The sequence below is a fragment of the Oryctolagus cuniculus genome, chromosome 7 (assembly GCF_051225735.1).
Source record: "Oryctolagus cuniculus isolate XC-2025 breed Fujian yellow rabbit chromosome 7, ASM5122573v1, whole genome shotgun sequence".
NCBI lineage: Eukaryota > Metazoa > Chordata > Mammalia > Lagomorpha > Leporidae > Oryctolagus > Oryctolagus cuniculus.
The window spans coordinates 98,502,037-98,521,629 of record NC_142873.1 but is presented as its reverse complement, the minus strand read 5'-3'; the positions used below and the strand labels follow the sequence as shown (position 1 = coordinate 98,521,629).

The following is a 19,593-nucleotide window of genomic DNA, read 5'->3' as shown; positions in this document are numbered from 1 at the left end:
AAACAGACATTAGAGTGGACTAACAATTTGGACCCCTAAATTGTGGGAATCCTTAGATGCCTCTCAAGGTAGCATTGCATGTTTCCCAATTTTTGCTTTTCACTTTCCTGTTGATAAATCCAGAATACTCTTCTGATTTCAGCTCCCGCAGTTCCATCAATTCAGCAAATATATCTTGAGTACCTAACATGTTGTTAGCATTATTATATGCTAGAGTTACAGCATAGAAAACAAACAGAGATGTAGTACTTGTATGTCATAGATCTCAGAGTACATCTGGAAATGCAGATAATTAGAAAAAACTGCAACACAGTATGGTGAGTGCTTGTAATAACAGTTAGGAAAGACACTGCAAGGGTAAATGTCCAAGACATTTGTCCTAAGAAAACTGGGAGCCACTAGAAGAATCTAAGTTTATGAACAAAATCATTAGATTTATATGTTTGAAAGGTTGCTTTGTGCATGCTGTGGAAATGTAATAGGAAAGGAGTAAGAAATCTAGGGAAAGTCCTCACAGAGTCAAATAATGCAGACATGTATAACAAAAAATAATATTTTTAAATAGCTGATGAAAAGAATGTAATATCCATTTTTGCTAGGTGCTATGTGAATTATATTCATTATCTCAATCCCCACTAGTAAATAGAAAAATAAGTACTGTTATTATCCTATACTTTTTATTTTACAGATGAGGAAACTGAAATTCTGAGTAGTTAAGTAATGAGCGTATTGGAACAGAGCTTTACAGAGAGAAAAAACTTAAATCAGTCTGTTTTGTATTTGTACTGTCATATATTATCACAGACATCTCACTCCATAACTCATTCAAACTCTTTTCATACTTTCTGAGTTTTGGGAAATTGTTTCCATGAACAAGGTTTTCATCTTAAGTTACATAAATATTGGAGGGAGCCTCAATTTTAAAAATAAAAACTCAATTTCCAGGAACATAAATTAAAAATAAGGCCCTTTAATTAGATGCTTATTTCATATCACGTACAGACCAAATTTAAACATAACATATAAGATAGAAATAATATTTTAGTAAATATGTACCTGTCGGCAACTGCCTGCTTTTTTTCCACATTCTTTATTCCATTTGTGAATTCATTCCCTCTCTTACTTTAACCCAGGATTGGAAAGTATATGGAACTACTTCCTCAGAAATTACAGCCACTGTATTGATCTCAGTTTTGCTATGTATTCCTCAAATTTGCTTCCGTCAGAACTACTGCCACTTATGCCTTAGCATATACAGCTAATAAAGGAAAACATTCTCTGCTTTACCATAGGTTGTTGAATCTCATTTTGGTGGAACTTACTATATAGCTTCCTCAGGAAAAGCCCATTGTCCTACTCTAGGTCTATTTTAATCCTACCTTTTAAGGTTAAATTTCATTGCTAGCTTCTCAACTTTACCATTTAGTAACTGAGAATAAGGTAAATGAAAATGCTGACTTATTTTTATATGTTTGATATTTGGCAAAACTGAGACATACAAATCAGTGACAAAATATCCTATTGTTTCTCGCAAAGAACAATGTTGAAAGAGTTTGGCAAGTAAAGTTTTCCTTTATTTACAAGTTCACCTACTGCAAAAGAATGCCAAGAATAAGAAGGAAAGGAGACAACTAACTAAAGGTAAGATATACTGATGTGGTACCATGTCTTTGCAAAATTTTCTTCATATCTAAACAAATTGCAAAATTCTCATATTATATCTTTGTTTCATGGTTTATATACTTATTGAATCCTGTTATATAGTTCACGTTTTACATTTCTATTACATGAAAAATTCAATGTGTTTTTGATTGGTAACTTTTAGATAAAAATATCAATGATTATGCTTAATACACAGGTACTTTGAAAAGTTTGTGGAAAATGAAATTAAAAGATAAGTTCTGGTCAGAGAATATTAAAAACTATGCATATTTTTTCATAATACACACTTTCCATGAATGATTTAAATATCAATTAAATTATATTATATATTACTATAGAGTGTATAGTGTTTTCCTTAAATCTAGACTATTTTGATAGAGAATCATTATGATAGAAAATATAAGTACAAATTATTGGAGAACTGACTTTTCAACATTGATTTTCTTATTTCAATATTCAAATGGTAAAGAAAATAAAGCATACCGCAAAGATTTTCTTACTAAGAATCCACGTATCCATCTTTGAACAATCAAAACTGGTGAAGTATGAGCCAAAATTTCATTAATTTTTGAAATGGTATATTTAATATTATCAATTTCATCTTCATAGGTTGCTCCCTGTATAAATAAAATATATTTGATAATTTTTATGTGTAATAGAAGTATTTCCAAAACATAATTTAAATTGGTATGAGTGAATTAAAACATTCATAAGTATCTAATAGGCATTAACAGTTCAATAGATACATTTTTGTATCAATTTTGTTAGAAAAAAGATCAAGAATTAGTAGCATTGAACAATTTCAATTTCCTAGACAAATCAAGATTATTTTCTTTAAATTTATTTGAAAGAGAGAAAGAGAGGTAGCAACAGAAAGATGCCTCATGTGCTGATTCAGTCATAAATGTCCACACCAAAGTCTCGTGCCAGGGAATCAATCTGGGTCTCCCATGTAGGTCTTGGGGACTTAACTACTAGAACTGCCACATGTTGCCTCCCAGCATACACAGCACCAAGAAGCTGAAATTGGAAATAGTACCAGGACTGGAACCCAGGCACTATGATTTGGCATGCTTGTACCCTGAGTGACATAATTTTTTTTTTTTTTTAATTTGACAGGTAGAGTTAGACAGTGAGAGAGAGAGACAGAGAGAAAGATCTTCCTTCCGTTGGTTCACCCCCCAAATGGCCGCTATGGCTGGAGCCATGCCTATCCAAAGCCAGGAGCCAGGTGCTTCCTCCTGGTCTCCCATGCGGGTGCAGGGCCCAAGGATCTGGGCCATCCTCCACTGCACTCCCGGGCCACAGCAGAGAGCTGGACTGGAGCCAAGTGAGCCACAGCACCGGCCCCCCTGAGTGACCTCTTAAGTGCTATGCTAAACACTTACCCCAGAAGGCAAGATTTTTAATGATGACTTTCTCCATTCAAAGTATGGCATGTTTTCCCACATTTATGAAAACTAAAAGTTGATCTGAACATGAAATAGTAACTACTAAAGCCTAGGATTTGGTGGAGGGAATTAGAGGAACATTGTATAATGGGTATTATATTACAGTTATAGAAGGAGTAAGTTCCTAGTGTTACATAGTGCACTGGTGTAACTCCAGTTCAAAATAACCTATTATATATTTTCTAAGCAAATAGAAAAAAGGAACTTGAAATCTACAATCATAAATAATGACAAAGAGAGGTAAACATTAAGTGTTCTGATTTCATAATTACACTTTATATACATTTATTGAAAGGTCATATAATACAACATAAATATGTATATTTGTAAATTTTTAAAATTATCAATGTTTGAAGTGTTAAAATGCTAACTGACTTGATTTGCTCTTCACACATCAAATGTGTTCACTTATCACACTATATGCCACAAATATGTACAATAAAAATTTTAAAAAAAGATTCTTCTCCCAATCTAATAACATATATGTAAAATTTTGATAATAATCATCCTAATCTCTGACTGGTAATGACACAAGCAGATTTTCAGTGGAATTCTATTCTAAAAGTACTCCGTGGATCCTCATAAAAAGTGATCAATATTATATTTACAAAATAACTTGCAGTAGTTCAAAATTGTATCATTGCTTAACTAGAATGTTGGATACTTTTAAAAGAATACATCAACTTTCCTTGGGAAATATATCCTATATTGCCTTTAAGGAATATCTCCATATCTGCAAGTTTTTTGATTTAAAATCACAGACTCACTGTATCTCATGGACCACTTAACTCACTAGAAATAAGTTGCTATGTTTTGAATGTGAGAGAATGCATTTTAAAGCAGACAATGACATTGTGTATATGGCACCTATACTACAGATTATCAATGTGACAGCATTCAAAACAAACTCTTTTCCTGCAGCACATGCTATCAGCTAGAAATAAAAACCCACAAAGGGTTGCAAATTAGTGCTACTTTAGATTTATACTTTCAAATATCCTTTAAGGATTAGCCAAGTTCTTTACTTGGCTCCATCTTGCTTCCATTCACAAGAGTAGCCTCTGCAAATCTTAAAACTTTCAAATCCTTACCCTAGAGCTTCCTAAACAGTCTGTACCCTTTTGCACAGAGAATATAAGACCATCAAGTCTGACCTCCGTCAACTAACCTCTCTTTATTCCCTGCTATTTATATTCCTATCTAAAGTGAGTATAAATGCCTCCTATTCTTCTTCCCACCTATTCTGTGCTCTTTGTCACTGTTATGAGTTCCATCTCCCTCCATTTTAAATTACTTCTCCTCTACTGGCACTATCCTTTCATCTATGGGTATGACATACCTAAATCATCTTTAAAATGAACATATACAAATAAGCACATATACCACAAGCCTTCAAACTTTATATGTCTTTTATTATTAAGAGTTCAAATTCCTGAAATAGAATTCACGTTACCCTTGCCCTTCTAATAGCTCAGTCCACAGTTTCTATTATCCTAAGAGAATTACTCTTACAGAATTGTTATAGAACATTTCTTCCTCAAAATCCTTTGTATTCTGTACAATATTCTTCCTAGTTTTTCTATAACTTTTGTTTACTTCTGGATTTTTCAAAGACAATATTCATACCCTATTCATTACTCAAATGTAACACTGAAAGAATCCTCTCCATTTGTCTCCTTTCAACTTGTACATACTCCAGTGATTCCACAGTTTCAACATTCACTTTGTGTTGATTGATGTCAGATTTCTATCTTTAGGCTGACCTCTTCCTTGTGCTAGAGAAAAGCATGGTTAAGCTGAGATCTAATTAAACTCAACTTTCCCAAACAAAAATCTTCTTTCCCAACCTGCTTTCTCAAGAACGCTACCTCAGTGAATTTTACTACTGTACATAGTTAGCCCAGAAATCTGGAACTACCTTAGGCTCTCTTTCTCTTATGCTACCTGATATCCAAATATTACGAGATTAGCATATTCAGTGTCCAAAATATCTAAATGAACTAGTTTTCTTAAATACTCTGCCATTGCTTTATCTCATGTTTTTATCACTTCTTCCCTCACTTACTAAAAACCGCGAACTGATGTTTGATTAATTCTTGTTATTCCATTCTTTCTATAGTATTCACTACTGCTGTAATGAATATCCCAAATACAAGTCTGATGATATGGCATCCTTATTTAACATATTAGTGGCACAGCCTTGAAAGATTAATTACTGGGGTGTGCATTTGCCATAGTAATTAGGATGCCACTTGGGTCATCAGCATCCTCTATCAGAGTGCCTGGGTTTAGGTCCCAAATCCACTCACGATTTTAACTTCCTGCAAATGTGCACTCTGTGAGGTAACAGGTGATGGTTCAAGTAGTTGCATCCCTGATGCAGTTATGGTAGATATGGATTGAGTTCCTGGCGTTGGCCTGGCCCAGCTCTGGCTGTTGCAGGTATCTGGGGAGAGAACCAGCAGATGGCATATCCAGCTCTGTCTGGCTATCTCCCTCTCACTGTCACCCTGCCTTTCAAATAAATAAACATTTAAACAAATTTTAAGAAGATTATAAGACCAGCATTGTGGAACAGCTGGTTAAGCCTCAATCTGTGATACCAACAACCCATATCAGAGCACCATTTGAGTCCTGGCTACTCTGCTTCCAATCCAGCTGCCTGCTAATGTTACTGTGAAAACAGAGGATGATGTTCCAAGTACTCGGGGGAGCATTGTCATCCATGTAGGAGACCCAGATGGATCTTTGGGTTCCTGGTTTCGGTCTGGCCAAACCCTGACCATTGCAGTCATTTGTGGAGTGAACTAATGGATGCAAAATCTCTGTGTATGTGTGTGTGTGCTTACTCACTCGCTCTCTCTCTCTCTCTCTCATTTGTCTCCAAGTAAAAAATAAGTTTTCTTTAAAAAATGGAAAAAGCAATTACAAATTGCTTGACTTGTCACACAATACCCTTGATCAAGTTCCTTCCTACTTTTCAATCTCATCTCCATTCCATTCACCTTGCAAACAATATCTTCCTCTCCCATAATATACAACTATTTACACTCCTGGAAACCATCTGATAAACCTCAATGCCTATTACAGATCTCTTTTCCCTTTTTTTGAACTAGCCTTCTTCATTGTTTCATTATCTTAGTATTTTACACTCAATTACTTCCTCTAAGAAGTCTTTCTAGACTTTGATCTGAGTTCAGTATCCTTCTACAATATCCTGTGCAACAATTCATTCCATTATCAATTGAGTATTACATCAATAAGGGATCACCATTGTTGGTGTCCATATTTCATTTGACAGTATCAATCCATTTACTATGATAAATCAATTCTTTCACTTTGTTGCCATGATACCACAGTCCTAATTTTTCTACCATTTTCATATTTATTTCTCATTCTGTTTTGCTGGATTCCCCTTCTTCTGCAAGCCATTTAACATTTTGATAACCTAGGTTTCCCTCTTTTTACATCTCTATTTTCTAGCACACCTCAGTTGATCACCTTCCTTGCTGTATCTTACAGCCTCACATAAGCAGATTACCCACATAGTTATACCTCCAGTCAAGAGTTATCTATTAAATTATAGACACATGAAATGAACTCCCAATTCCATTTCTCTACCTAAATGTCAAAAACTTAAATAATTACCTCTCTCATTTAAACCAATCCATACCTCATACTATATTATTTATACGGTCATTAAACTATTCTTCATCTTGTCAACTAAGTAATAAACCCATATTACTCTTTCTGTCTCCCTTGTTGCTAATAAACCACCAAATTCTATCAAGCAAAATTCTCTTCAATATATTTCCTATGCTCTTTATAACCTCTACTAATTTATTAAATCAGACCTTCTAAGCTAGGGCCTTAACTATTGTCATAGACTCCACACCAATTACCCTTTATTCAGTTAAAATTTTCTAATTTCGAGGCCATTAGAATAGTATGGTCTCTAGCACCTTAAATTATTTTTTTAATGAACCAAAGTTTAATGTAAACAGTAAGTTGATACTAGAAATTCTACCAATCAGAAACCACCAAATAATATCTAAGTAGCAACTTTCCACTATAACCACTCAAAATGGTTTTCTCTTGCTTATGTAACCGCTATATTAAGGTTTCCCCTCTTGCCCTTCCCTATGGAATGCTAGCTGCTTATGGTTTGGTGCTACTTTGATTCACGAATTACTCAATGCTCAGAAAAACCCTTTAAAATTTAAATGTACTTAAATTATTCTTTTATAAATTAAGTTTCCCTCTATTCCACAGTTACAAGATGATTTCTCTAGATAAAATCTGGGTCATGGAAAAGCCTGAAATATTTCCCCCCAAATTGTGCAAGATAAGGTCCTATATCCTTAAAATGACATTAGGGGTTTTAATTCTGTTCTCATCTCCAACATCATTTAGCATACCCAATCATATCCTCTAAATTCAAGAGGACTAAACTACTTGGTGAAATTTAAAATAGTCCCCCTTGTTGTCACTTTCTCTCTTGAGCATGTACCACTTTATGACATTTCACTATAGATGTGTTTATTGTCTCTCTTCTAGTAAAATATAAGCTTCATGTCCCCAGGGATTTGACCATTTTGCTTGCAATTGTTCCACTGCCACAAAGTAGGTATTATACAGACATATATATGTATATATGTATATATATAATAAATTAGTGAATTCAATGTAAAAAATGTGCCACCCTCTATGGATACCGCTATACTTTTTTCAAATGCTTTCTACTTTTACTCACATCCTTACATTCATGCTGACACCTCTATTTGTTTAGTAATGTCTTAAGTTCATGCAATTCATTGGAATACAAGTACCTCTGCTTTTCTTTACTCTGCTAGAGGGCTGAACTTCAGATTAACATATATATTTTCTATTGTTTCTTTGATTATTGCTTGTCCTTTGTTTGATAGAGTTTTCTTTGCTGTAATTTCTATTTGCTTATATTAGATATCCCGAATCTTATATCAGTGTCTTTTGTTCATTTCCATCATCTTCTTACATTTCTTTTGGGCTTGAAGAAGCCATTTTGTGAAAGGCCAGTTTTCTCCTGTGGAGTTTCCTATTTAAATGCCAACTACTACAATTAGGGCCTTGAGCGCCTTGCGCTATAAGCTCTTTTCTGGCATTCATGAATCCCCATCACAGATCAGTCCATCCATATTTTACTAATTATAGTAAACCAGTCTATGCTTGGGTCCCTCTACAAAGCTTATTCTGTGGTTTATAGCAAAGAATCTCATCTGTCACTTGCCCCATAACTGCCCACAACAAATAGGAGACTTTGCAGAGTTTCCTGTAGTTTCTTCAATTTTATTATATGCCTCAAGAACATTAACTTAGAGTCAGGCTGTCCTAATTTCTTCATGTGATTCAGTTCTATCTTAGTCTGCTAGAGTTGCTACACAAAATGCCAAAAGCTGGCTGGCTTATTAAACAAACAAACAAAAACAAATAGCAATTTCTCACCATTCTGAAGGTTAAGAAGTCCAAGGTAATGGCATTGGCAGATTTGGTATCTGGTCAAGGTCCTATTCCTGATTCATAGATGTTTTCCTGCCATGCTCTTACTTGTTAGAAGGCAGAATGGATCTCTACAAGACCTCTTTTATAAAGGCACTAATTACCTTTGGAAGTCTTCACATCCAAATACCATCACATGGACGATTAGGTTTCAACACAGAAATTTGAGGGATGGGAAACTAACATTCTGTTACAGCAAGTCCTTCTAAATTATCCCTTTAAAAAGTTGTGCCTTTGAGAAATTGCTTGGAAATAATCTTTTTAAAAATATAAACCTTTACTTGCTGCTACCATAGATGTGATTTCTACAAACTTGTACGTTTTATTCATTGCATCTGGGCTGTGTGTTTATGTGTGTCTTGAGAAGAAAGGAATTGAATGTTAAGATGGCAAAAGAGCATAAATGAGAAAGAGAGATGAGGGAAAAGAACAGAGGGGGGAACTGGAATGACTAAGCTCAGATACTCCTGGTAAGCTGCAGTTCTAACCAGCAGAGAACCATTAAGCTCACACTACTATTTACAGCAAAGTGTTCTGTTTCCCACTGCAAATAATTTCTTCTCTTTAAAGAGATAAGCAAAATAATCAGCAACTGTGAGTGGTAATAATGTCCCTTCAGAGAAAAAGTAAACTTCAGTGACACTTAAACTTTCTGATTCACCTTGCAATGCCAATAAAGATACCACCATGAACATGTACAAATGTTCTAAATCATGTATCTGATGACAAATGGAATTATCTTCTCTTGAGGGGAAAGTATTGCATGTCCTCTTCTGGAGGCAATGGCTCTGTTTAAAGACTACCTGCATTAAATCCTAGTTCTACTACTTGTTAATTTTGTGATCTGGGGTAAATAACCTATTGGTCCAATTGAACATAACAATGGTACCAGTTCATTAAATTCCTGTGAAATAACAACAGGACAATTTAAAAAGTTCATTGAACATGTGTATTATGAGTAAAATACACTATTATTAACCATAGTCTCTTATTGTACATTACATTTTTTTTTTTTTTTTGGACAGGCAGAGTGGACAGTGAGAGAGAGAGACAGAGAGAAAGGTTTTCCTTTGCCGTTGGTTCACCCTCCAATGGCCACTGCGGCCGGCGCACCACGCTGATCCGAAGCCAGGAGCCAGGTGCTTCTCCTGGTCTCCCATGTGGGTGCAGGGCCCAAGCACTTGGGCCATCCTCCACTACACTCCCGGGCCACAGCAGAGAGCTGGCCTGGAAGAGGGGCAACCAGGACTAGAACCCTGTGTGCCAGCGCTGCAAGGCAGAGGATTAGCCTATTGAGCCGCAGCGCCAGCCTGTACATTACATCTTAAGACTCAATCACTCTAAAACATTTACTACTTAGTATCTTTTGACCCACATAGATCTCTCCACTTCCTCCCCACGACTCTGACCCTGGTAACCACTTTTATTCTTTCAGTATTCCTTATCTTTTTTCAGACTCCACATATATGTGACAACATATAATATTATTCTTTCTGTGTCTGGCTGATTAGGCTTAGTATTGTGTCCTCCAAGTTCATGTTATTGCATATGGTTGGATCACCTCCTTTGACACAGAATCTACTAAGGCTAACTATTTCTTAGTATAAAAAATCCTTCAAGTTTTTCACTGAAAACAAAATTTAAAAATAAGTTTATTTTTGTGCAAAAAAAACTTTTGAAAGCTATTTATATGCAGGATCTTCACAAAGTCCATACAAAGTACACATTATGAAAAAAATTGAATTAATTTTGAAGTTTTTTGCACCAGAGTCTACTTTTTGATTTTTTAAGGTGAACAAATTTCATATATTTCACATATACAGATTTACTTTTAATTCCATTTTTCTATAAACTTTTGAAATAACCTCATACACCAGTTGATTTTTCTGTTAATGTTCACCTAGATTGTTTCTATATCTTGGCTATTTTAAATAATACTGCAATGAATATGAGAATAGAGATATCTTTATGAGTTGGTGATCTCATTTATTTTGGATATATACACAAAATAAGAATTATCGGGTCATATGGTAATATTATCAATTTCTTTAGAAACATCCATACTACTTTCCATAATGGCTGTACCAATCTCTATTCCTCAAAACAATGTATAAGGCTTCCATTTTCTCCATAACATCACTTATATTTGGTATCACCCATTTTTTAAATGAGAGCCATCCTAACAGGTGTGAGATGCTATCTCATAAGCTTTGATTTGCATTTCCCTGAATGATTAGTGAGGTTGTATAGTTTTCATCTACCTGTTACTCATTTTTTGTCTTTTTGGAGAAATATTAAGGTCTTTTGCTCATTTTATCACTTGGTTATATATTGCCTTAATATTGAGATGCATAAGTTCTTTACAATTTTTAAATAATAATCCTTGGTTTACATATACTTTCCATAATACATTGGCTTTTCATTTTGAGCTATCTTCCATCTAATGGTTCACTCCTCAAATGGCCGTAATGACTGGGACTGGGCCAGACCACTAGAAGCCAAGAGCTTCTGCCTGATCTTCCACTTGAGTACAGGAGCCTTAGGACTTCAGCCATCTCTTACTGCTTCCCCAGGTGCATTAGTACGAGGCTGGATCAGAAGTGGAGCAGCAGGGACTTGAACAGCCACCCATGTGGCATGCCAGCACTGCAAGCCATGGCTTAACCTGCTGGGCCACAGCACCAGCCCTGCCATAGTATTTTGATTCCTAAAGCATTTCAATACAATTATAAGTTAGGAAATATGATGCTTCCAATTTTGTTTTTCTTCTCAGAACTGCTTTGGTTATTCAGTCTTGTGGTTCTATTTGAATTCTAGAATTGTTGCTCTATTTCTGTGAAGAATGCAATTGGCATTTTGATATGAATTCCAATGAATATACTGCTTTGGATACAGTGTATATTTTATTTATATTAATTTGTCTGTTGCATGAGGGTGGGATATCTTTCAATTTATATGTCAATTTTAATAGGAATTTCATAATTTTCCATTTACAGATCCATTCACATCCTTGCTTACATTTATTTTTTAGTATTTAATTTTGTATGCTAATATTAATGGGATTCTTTTCTTAATTCTGTTTCAGGCAGTTAATTATTTGTAAGTGGAAATGACATGAATTTTTGTATCTTGTATTTATACTCACCAATTTACTGACTTTGTTAATTAACAGTTTTATGGTGAAGTCTTTGGCATTTTCTACATATAGCCTCATGTTATCTGCCAATAGAGGTAATTTTACTGTTTATGATTTGGACACATTTCATTTTTTTTCTTATCTGATTATTCTCAACAGTGTTACAGTACTGTATTAAATAGAAGTTGTAGGAGTGGGCATCCTTGTCTTGTATGAGAACTTAGGATCTGAAATGGAAGCATAGCTCATTAATTTGAAGTTTTCTATTTTTAGAGTTCACTGTTATAAATTCTTAATTCAATATAGTTTTACCTGTGTCTAAGCAATTTTAATTTCATGTCTATATTTTCATCCAGGTTATATATGGCTTAAATTTCCTTTAAGAATTGTTCTTTAACAAATGAAGTTACTAAGGTATGCTTTTTCATTTTCTAAGTTTTAAGAGATTTTTCCACTTATCATTCTGTCATCAAAGAACCCTGCATGACATAAATATCTTAAAATTTGTTGAAATTTGTACTATAAAGATATGGTCTATATGTAACTCCATGGTCACTAAAAAAGAATGTTTATTTGGCTATTGTTAGATGGAGCATCCTGTAAATGCCAATTAGATCCTACTGATTGATGCAGTTTCTTAGTTATTTTATACCCATCTGATTTTATGTCTATTTTTTCTTTATAATTTTCTAATTGTTGAGAAAAGTATGCAACTAAAACTGTTGAGTTGTCTAATCAGCATTCTGGTTTAATAATTTCATCTCTGTAGATTTTATAGCTTTGTTGCTTATGCACATTGAGAATTCTTTTTAGTCGACTGAACCTTTTATCATATGTCCTCTTATTTGATAATTTTCTTTACTTTGAAGTCTACTTTACAAGATACAAAATAAGCACTCATTCCTGCTTTCCTTTGATTAAATTTTATACGGTACATATTTTCCATATTTTTATTTTCAACTTAGCTTTACCATTATATTGAAACAAGTTTCTTGGCCAGTGCCACGGCTCACTTGGCTAATCCTCTGCCTGCGGCACTGCACCGGGTTCTAGTCCCGGTCAGGCCACCGGATTCTGTCCCTGTTGCCTCTCTTCCAGGCCAGTTCTCTGCTGTGACCTGGAAGGGCAGTGGAGGATGGCCCAGGTCCTTGGCCCCTGCACCCACATGGGAGACCAGGAGAAGCACCTGGCTCCTGGCTTCAGATCAGTGCAGTGGGCCAGTTGCAGCGTGCCAGCCGCAGCTGCCATTGGAGGGTGAACCAACGGAAAAGGAAGACCTTTCTCTCTGTCTGTCTCTCACTGTCCACTCATCAAAGAAGGAGGTACCTTTCTCTGAAGGGAGGAGAGAACTTCCACTTTGACTACGACCTTGTCTAAATATGATCAGGGTTAGAGAACTCAAAAGGCTTCCATAGCCTTGGCAACTCATGACAAGAGCCTAGGGTGATTACTGATGCCATAAACAAGAGTGTCAATTTGTTAAGTCAACAACAGGAGTCACTGTGCACTTACTCCTCATGTAGCATCTCTGTCCTTAATGTGCTGTACATTGTGATTTAATGCTATAACTAGTAATCAAACAGTATTTTTCACTTTGTGTTTCTATGTGGGTGCAAACTGTTGAAATCTTTACTTAATATATGCTAAACTGATCTTCTGTATATAAAGAGAATTGAAAATGAATCTTGATGTGAATGGAAGGGGAGAGGGAGAGGGCAAGGGGAGGGTTGTGGGTGGGAGGGAAGTTATGGGGGGGGAGCCATTGTATTCCATAAGTGTACTTTGGAAATTTATATTCATTAAATAAAAGTTAAATAAATAAATAAACAAACAAATAAATGAAACAAGTTTCTTTTAGACCATATGTTATTGGGTGATATTTTTAAATCCACTCTGCTACTTCTGCCATAATTTGTGTATTCACACTATTTAATGTAAGTTTTTTATGCAATTATTGATAGGTCTGACTTAAAGATGTCATTTTATTTTTTATTTATTTGCTTTGTTGCTGTTTTACCCTTTACTTATTACTGACCTAAACATTTTTATAATTCCATTTGGAGTTATGTATAGAAATTTCCTCCAGCTTTATAAAAATATAATTAATATATTGAGAACATAATTAATGTATGTAAAACCTGGGCTATCATCACACCAATAAGACAATAAATATCCATCATATCTAAATTTCCCAACTGCCCTTATTATTACTTTGTTTTGCTGTTTTTTTTCTTTTTCAACTTGATCTTTTTTATTTTTGACATAACATTTTTAATTCACATTGTAAGTGAATAATAAATGGTTCACTAAATAAAGAGTTAAATGAATTAAAAGTAAAAATACCACAGTTCAGCAGGAAAGTGGCAAGGGCTATAAACAATTATCAAATGAAAAGATGTTCAGCTTCACTCATAATCTCAATAGTGACAAAATCATTCAAACTATAATGGTATGTAATTCTTAACAATTTGATAAAAATGTATAACAAAGTTTGACAAAATACTACATTTGTAGCAAAACTGATACATATGGGCATTTCTTTTTCAGTTTTTTAAATTCTTTTTTAAATTTTAGTTCACACATGCAAAACAACGTGCACTTTGTCTTTGTCCAACTCATTTCACATAACATGAATTCCTCCAGTTGCAACCATTTTGATACAATGAAAGAATCTGATTCCTTTTTTGTAGCTAATATTCTTGATGTGTGTATGTGTGTGTGTGTGTATGTGTGTATTACTTATCCATTCATCTGATGATGGAAAATTGTTTGATTCCATTTTTGGCTATTGTGAACAATGCTGCTATAAACTTGGTGGATCAAGTACCTCTTTGATAACAATGAATTCATGTCTTCTCGGTATATAACCAGTAATGGGATCAAACAGAAGTCTATGTCAATTTTTTAAAGAAATCATCATACTTTTTTCTACAGTGGCTGCACTAATTTACATTCCCAGCAACATCGTGAAGAGCTCCCCTTTCTTCACATCCTTGCCAGCCGGTATTTGTTGCTATTTCTTGATTAATAGCCATTCTGACAGGGGTGAGGAGATACCTCATTGTGATTTCTGATTTGTATTTCCTCGATCACTAGTGATGGGAAAGCATTTTTTCTTATATTTTTCAGCTTTTTTTTTCTTCTTTCAAGAACTATCTATTCAGGTCCTTTGCCCACTTTTTTAACTGGATCAGTTTTTTGTTGTTATTGTTGCTGAGTTTGTAGTTGCTGGTATACTCTAAATATTAATCCTTTGTTGGGTAGGCTCACAGATATTTTTCTCATTCTATCAGATGACTTTTCACTCTACTGATTATTTCCTTTGCAGTGTAGAACCCTGTGAGTTTGATATAATCCCATTTGTCTAGTTTTGATGTTGTTGCCTGTGCTTTGGGGGTCATAAAATACTAATTAAAGAAGTCATCAAGGTCACAAAAACACTTAATTTGTTTGAATTTCTCGACTTTACTAAGTTCACTATTTCTAACATTATTCTTTTGGAGGCTTTAGAGCTTTCTACATTCAAGACTATACCATCTGCAAACAGATGCAAATCAGATCCTGTCTGATTTGGAGATCTTTGTTTTTTCTTCTTTCTCTATTCTTTTCCTAATTCTTTTCTCTAGGATTTTCAGAACTATGGCAAACAGAAGTATTGGGAGTGGGCATCCTTACCTTGTTTTAAATCTTAGAAAGGAATTGAAGCCTCCTGTTATTATTCTATTACTGTCTGTTCTCCCACAAGACCTGTTTGTAGTTGCTTTATATATCTAGATGCTTTGATGCTGGGTACACATATATTTATAATGTTTCTATTTTCTGTTGAACTGACCCTATTATCATTAGTTGATGACATTGTTTGACAGTTTCTAAATTAAAGTCTATTTTGTCTAATCCTACAGTCTTTCCTGCTAGTGTTTCCTTTTTCAAAATATACATTTTTCCATCCCTTTATTTACACCTAATGTGATTTAATAAACCTAAAGTGAGTCTACTGTAGCCAGCACATCATTTGAGTTTGTATTTGTATCCATTCAGCCATTCTGTCTTTTTATTGGCAAATTTAGCACGTTTATATTTCAGATCATTACTGACTCATAAGGACTTTCTATTAATATTCTATTAGCTATTTTCTATTTTATATTTCTTATTCCTCTCTTCTGTTGTTTGTTTGTTTTTCTGTTTTTAAAGTGCCAGTCATTGATTCTTTAAATTTTTTTGTATATCCACTTTTGTTGTGGTAACTAAGAGGGTTGCATCAAACATTTTATAATGTCTACTTTAAAAAATTAACTGAAATCACTTAGAATCTCTAAATTTTCCTACCCCCACACATTATAAATCATTAATATTTTATTTCATGTTATATTACAAATCCATTAACATATTTTACAGTTATGGTTTTATAATATATAATTTTGCTTCTACTTAAAAAGAATTCCAATTATCACTTTTTGTTAGGCAGGCAAGTATTGATTACCTCGTTTTTCATTTATCTAAAAACATCTTTATCTCATTTTAATTTCTGAAGAACACTTTTACTATGTATTCCTGATGGGCAGTTTTTTTATGCACATATTTTGAACTCATCCTACTCTTTCCTGGTGAACAAGGTTTTTGCTGAGAAATTTGCTTATAGTTTTACAGCGGTCCTTTGTATCTGATTAGTCTATTTACTTATTTGGTTTTAAAAATTATCTTTAAACCTAGAAAATTACCTTATCGGCCGGCGCCGCAGCTCACTAGGCTAATCCTCCACCTTGCGGCGCCGGCACACCGGGTTCTGGTCCTGGTCGGAGCACCGGATTTTGTTCTGGTTGCCCCTCTTCCAGGCCAGCTGTCTGCTGTGGCCCGGGAGTGCAGTGGAGGATGGCCCAAGTGCTTGGGCCCTGCACCCCATGGGAGACCAGGATAAGTACCTGGCTCCTGCCATCGGATCAGCGCAGAGCGCATGCTGCAGCGTGCCAGCAACGGCAGCCATTGGAGGGTGAACCAAAGGCAAAGTAAGACCTTTCTCTCTGTCTGTCTCTCTCACTGTCCACTATGCCTGTCAAAAAAAAAAAAAAAAAATGAAAATTACCTTGTCTTGGTGTAGATTTCTTGGCCTGATTCTACTGGAAGACTTCTGGGCAATATGCATCTGGATGTCTATTTCCTCCCCAGATTGGGGAAGTTTTCCGCCAGTTTTTAAAATTGACTGTGCTTTTTTCTCTCTTCACCTTCTACGGCTCTCATAATGCATACACTGTTTTGTTTAATGGTGTCCCATCAGTCCACAGGTTTTTCTGTTTTTTTTTCTTTTCTTTTTATCACACTCTTCAATGCTCTTTAACTTTTTGATTTTCTGATTGAACAATTTCAAATGACCTGTTATATTACTGTCTTCTGTTTGATCAAGTCTGCTACTGAAATTCTCTACTGACATATTTTTAGTTAGTTTGTTGTATTGTTTGGTTCAAGCATTTGTTTTCAAAAGTTTCTATTTCTATAACTTCAAATTTTAATTTTTTTTAATCTAACTTAATTGTCCCTCTGTGTTCCCTTTTAGTTCATGGAGCTTTAAGAATATTGTTTTAAATTCATTGTCAAGAAGTTTGTTTTTTAAAAAAAAAGATTTATTTATTTATTTGAAAGTCAGAGTTACACAGAGAGAAGGAGAGGCAGAGAAAGAGAGAGGTCTTCCATCCTCATGTTCACTTCCCAATTGGCCACCAGGGCCAGAGCTGAGCTGATCCAAAGCCAGGAGCCAGGAGCTGCTTCTGGGTCTCCCTGGTGAGTCCAGGGGCCCAAGGACTTGGGCCATCTTCTCCTGCCCTCCCAGGCCATAGCAGAGAACTGGATCAGAAGTGGAGAACACGGGACTCTAACCGGCATCCATATGGGATGCCAGCACTGCAGGCAGCAGCTTTACCTGCTGTATCATAGTGCTGGCCTCTGTCAAGTAGTTTGTAAATCTCTATTTTTTAGGGTTGGTTACTTGAGTTTCATTAGTTTCCTTTGATGGTATCATTTTCCTGATTCCTCATGATCTTTATAGATGTTTATCCTAAGTCTCTCTTTCCCCCAGCTGGAGAAATTTCAGGTCAAAATGTGCTTCTTACCAGGTGCTATAATGGGTTTGGGAAGGAGTGATATAGATGTGAAAAATTATTCTCCTTTTTAATATGTTTCCTCCCACATTTTGCGCACTACTGGAGTGCTATAATATCTTCCCTGGTTTCCAGAAGTATCATGAAAGTAATCTCATCCAGGGATAGTTTGCTAAATTGTTTCTCTGGGAGTCCAAAACTTATGACCTTCTTTGATCTTGCTTACATCATCCCTCTATCAATAATGTTTTTGTGTATCTCTCTAAAGAAATTTCTTAGTGGTTGTTCTTGATTTATATATCAGTCAACTTATGTCACAACTGACTAATGTCACTAATATATAAAATCAAATGAAGCATAGAAACCTTACCTGCCTTAATATCTTTCAATTCTCCCTTAAGTAGTCTTCTATATATTTTCTTAAGTAGTATTCTATATATTTTCAGAACTGTATTAGTGTTATGAGTTTTGCTTAAACCATTTAATACAATTTGGAACACACAAGAGGAAGAATGTCTATTTAATTTTTTAACTTTTTACTTACCATTCTGTTCTTCTTTCCTAGTGTTCCAAATCTTATATTATCATTTCTTTCTTTACAAAAAAAAATGTTCTTTAGCCATTACTATAGGATAACTACTAGGTGCAAATTCTTCTGCGTTCTCTCCATTTGAGAATATATTAATTCCTTTTTCATTTCTGAAGGCTATTTTTATTGCCAATAGAATTTTGTGCTGAATAGTACTTTCCTTTCAGCACTTGAAACAATTTTTGGCATTTCTTTATATCCTCTACAGTTTTTGAATGAGAAATTTGCTGCAGTTCTCAAGTTCTTACTTTTCATTTATAGGTAAGTTACTTTTTTCTGTCAGCTTTCAATTTTTTATGTGTATTTAGTTTTCAGAAGTGTAATTATGTTTTTTGGCACAGAGCCTATTTGGGTCTATCTATGGTTTGCACAGTTTGTTGAATCTGCAAATTTGTGTGTCTTGTAAAAGTTGGTAGATGTTTTCAGCCATTACTCCTTACTCAAGTACTTTTTGAACACTACCCTCTGCTTTCTCTCTTGTTAAATCTCTAAAGGTAGATGGTAGATATAATGGTAGATATTTTTTAGTTCCTTTCCATCTATTACATTGGAACAAATGGGTGCTAAGTGCTTAAACTAAAAATCTCTCTTGAATTACCAATCCTGTATTACATAATCAATTTTTTTACTAAATGACCAAAAGTGCTGCTTTCCAACAATCTTTCTTTCTTATTAATAGATAATTGGTTTTGTTTAATAGTAAATATGTCCACTTAAAAACAATCATCATACAAGATCCCCTTATATCTAGTGGTAGCCATCTGAGTTATTTCTAGTGATGGAAGTCTTTCAAGTAAGACATTTGCAAGAATCATTGTTTTCCTTATACAAAATGGACAATCTATGCTGACATGTGTTTTTGTTCTCCTCAATTCTCTTCTTCCTGGCCTAAGTACATACTTGATGTGAAAACCTCTTTAGCTGTGGGAGCGAGGGAAGGAGCATGTCCACTTGCTAAAGAAGGCAAAGGAAGAGGCTAGAATAAACCTTGGTCCTTCCTGATTTCCTTGAGCAGCCACAGAGAAGAACTATCTAACTCTTAGCTTCTTGCTACATGATAAAAATAAAATCTTTATTTAGTTAAGTTTCTGTTGCATGTAGACAATATATAATTAGCATATAACACCAGCT

At 34.8% G+C, this 19,593-nt stretch overlaps 1 protein-coding gene across 3 annotated transcripts in view; it reads right to left on the bottom strand.

The window, feature by feature from the left end:
• LRRIQ3 (leucine rich repeats and IQ motif containing 3) overlaps positions 1–19,593 on the bottom strand; it is a 161,010-nt gene that overhangs the window by 120,710 nt on the left and 20,707 nt on the right. For all 3 annotated transcript variants that reach the window (XM_051856361.3, XM_089337196.1, XM_089337195.1), the window contains exon 4: positions 2,146–2,279. In XM_051856361.3, the coding sequence (XP_051712321.3) occupies positions 2,146–2,279 (134 nt within the window). The remainder of the gene's footprint in view (positions 1–2,145; positions 2,280–19,593) is intronic.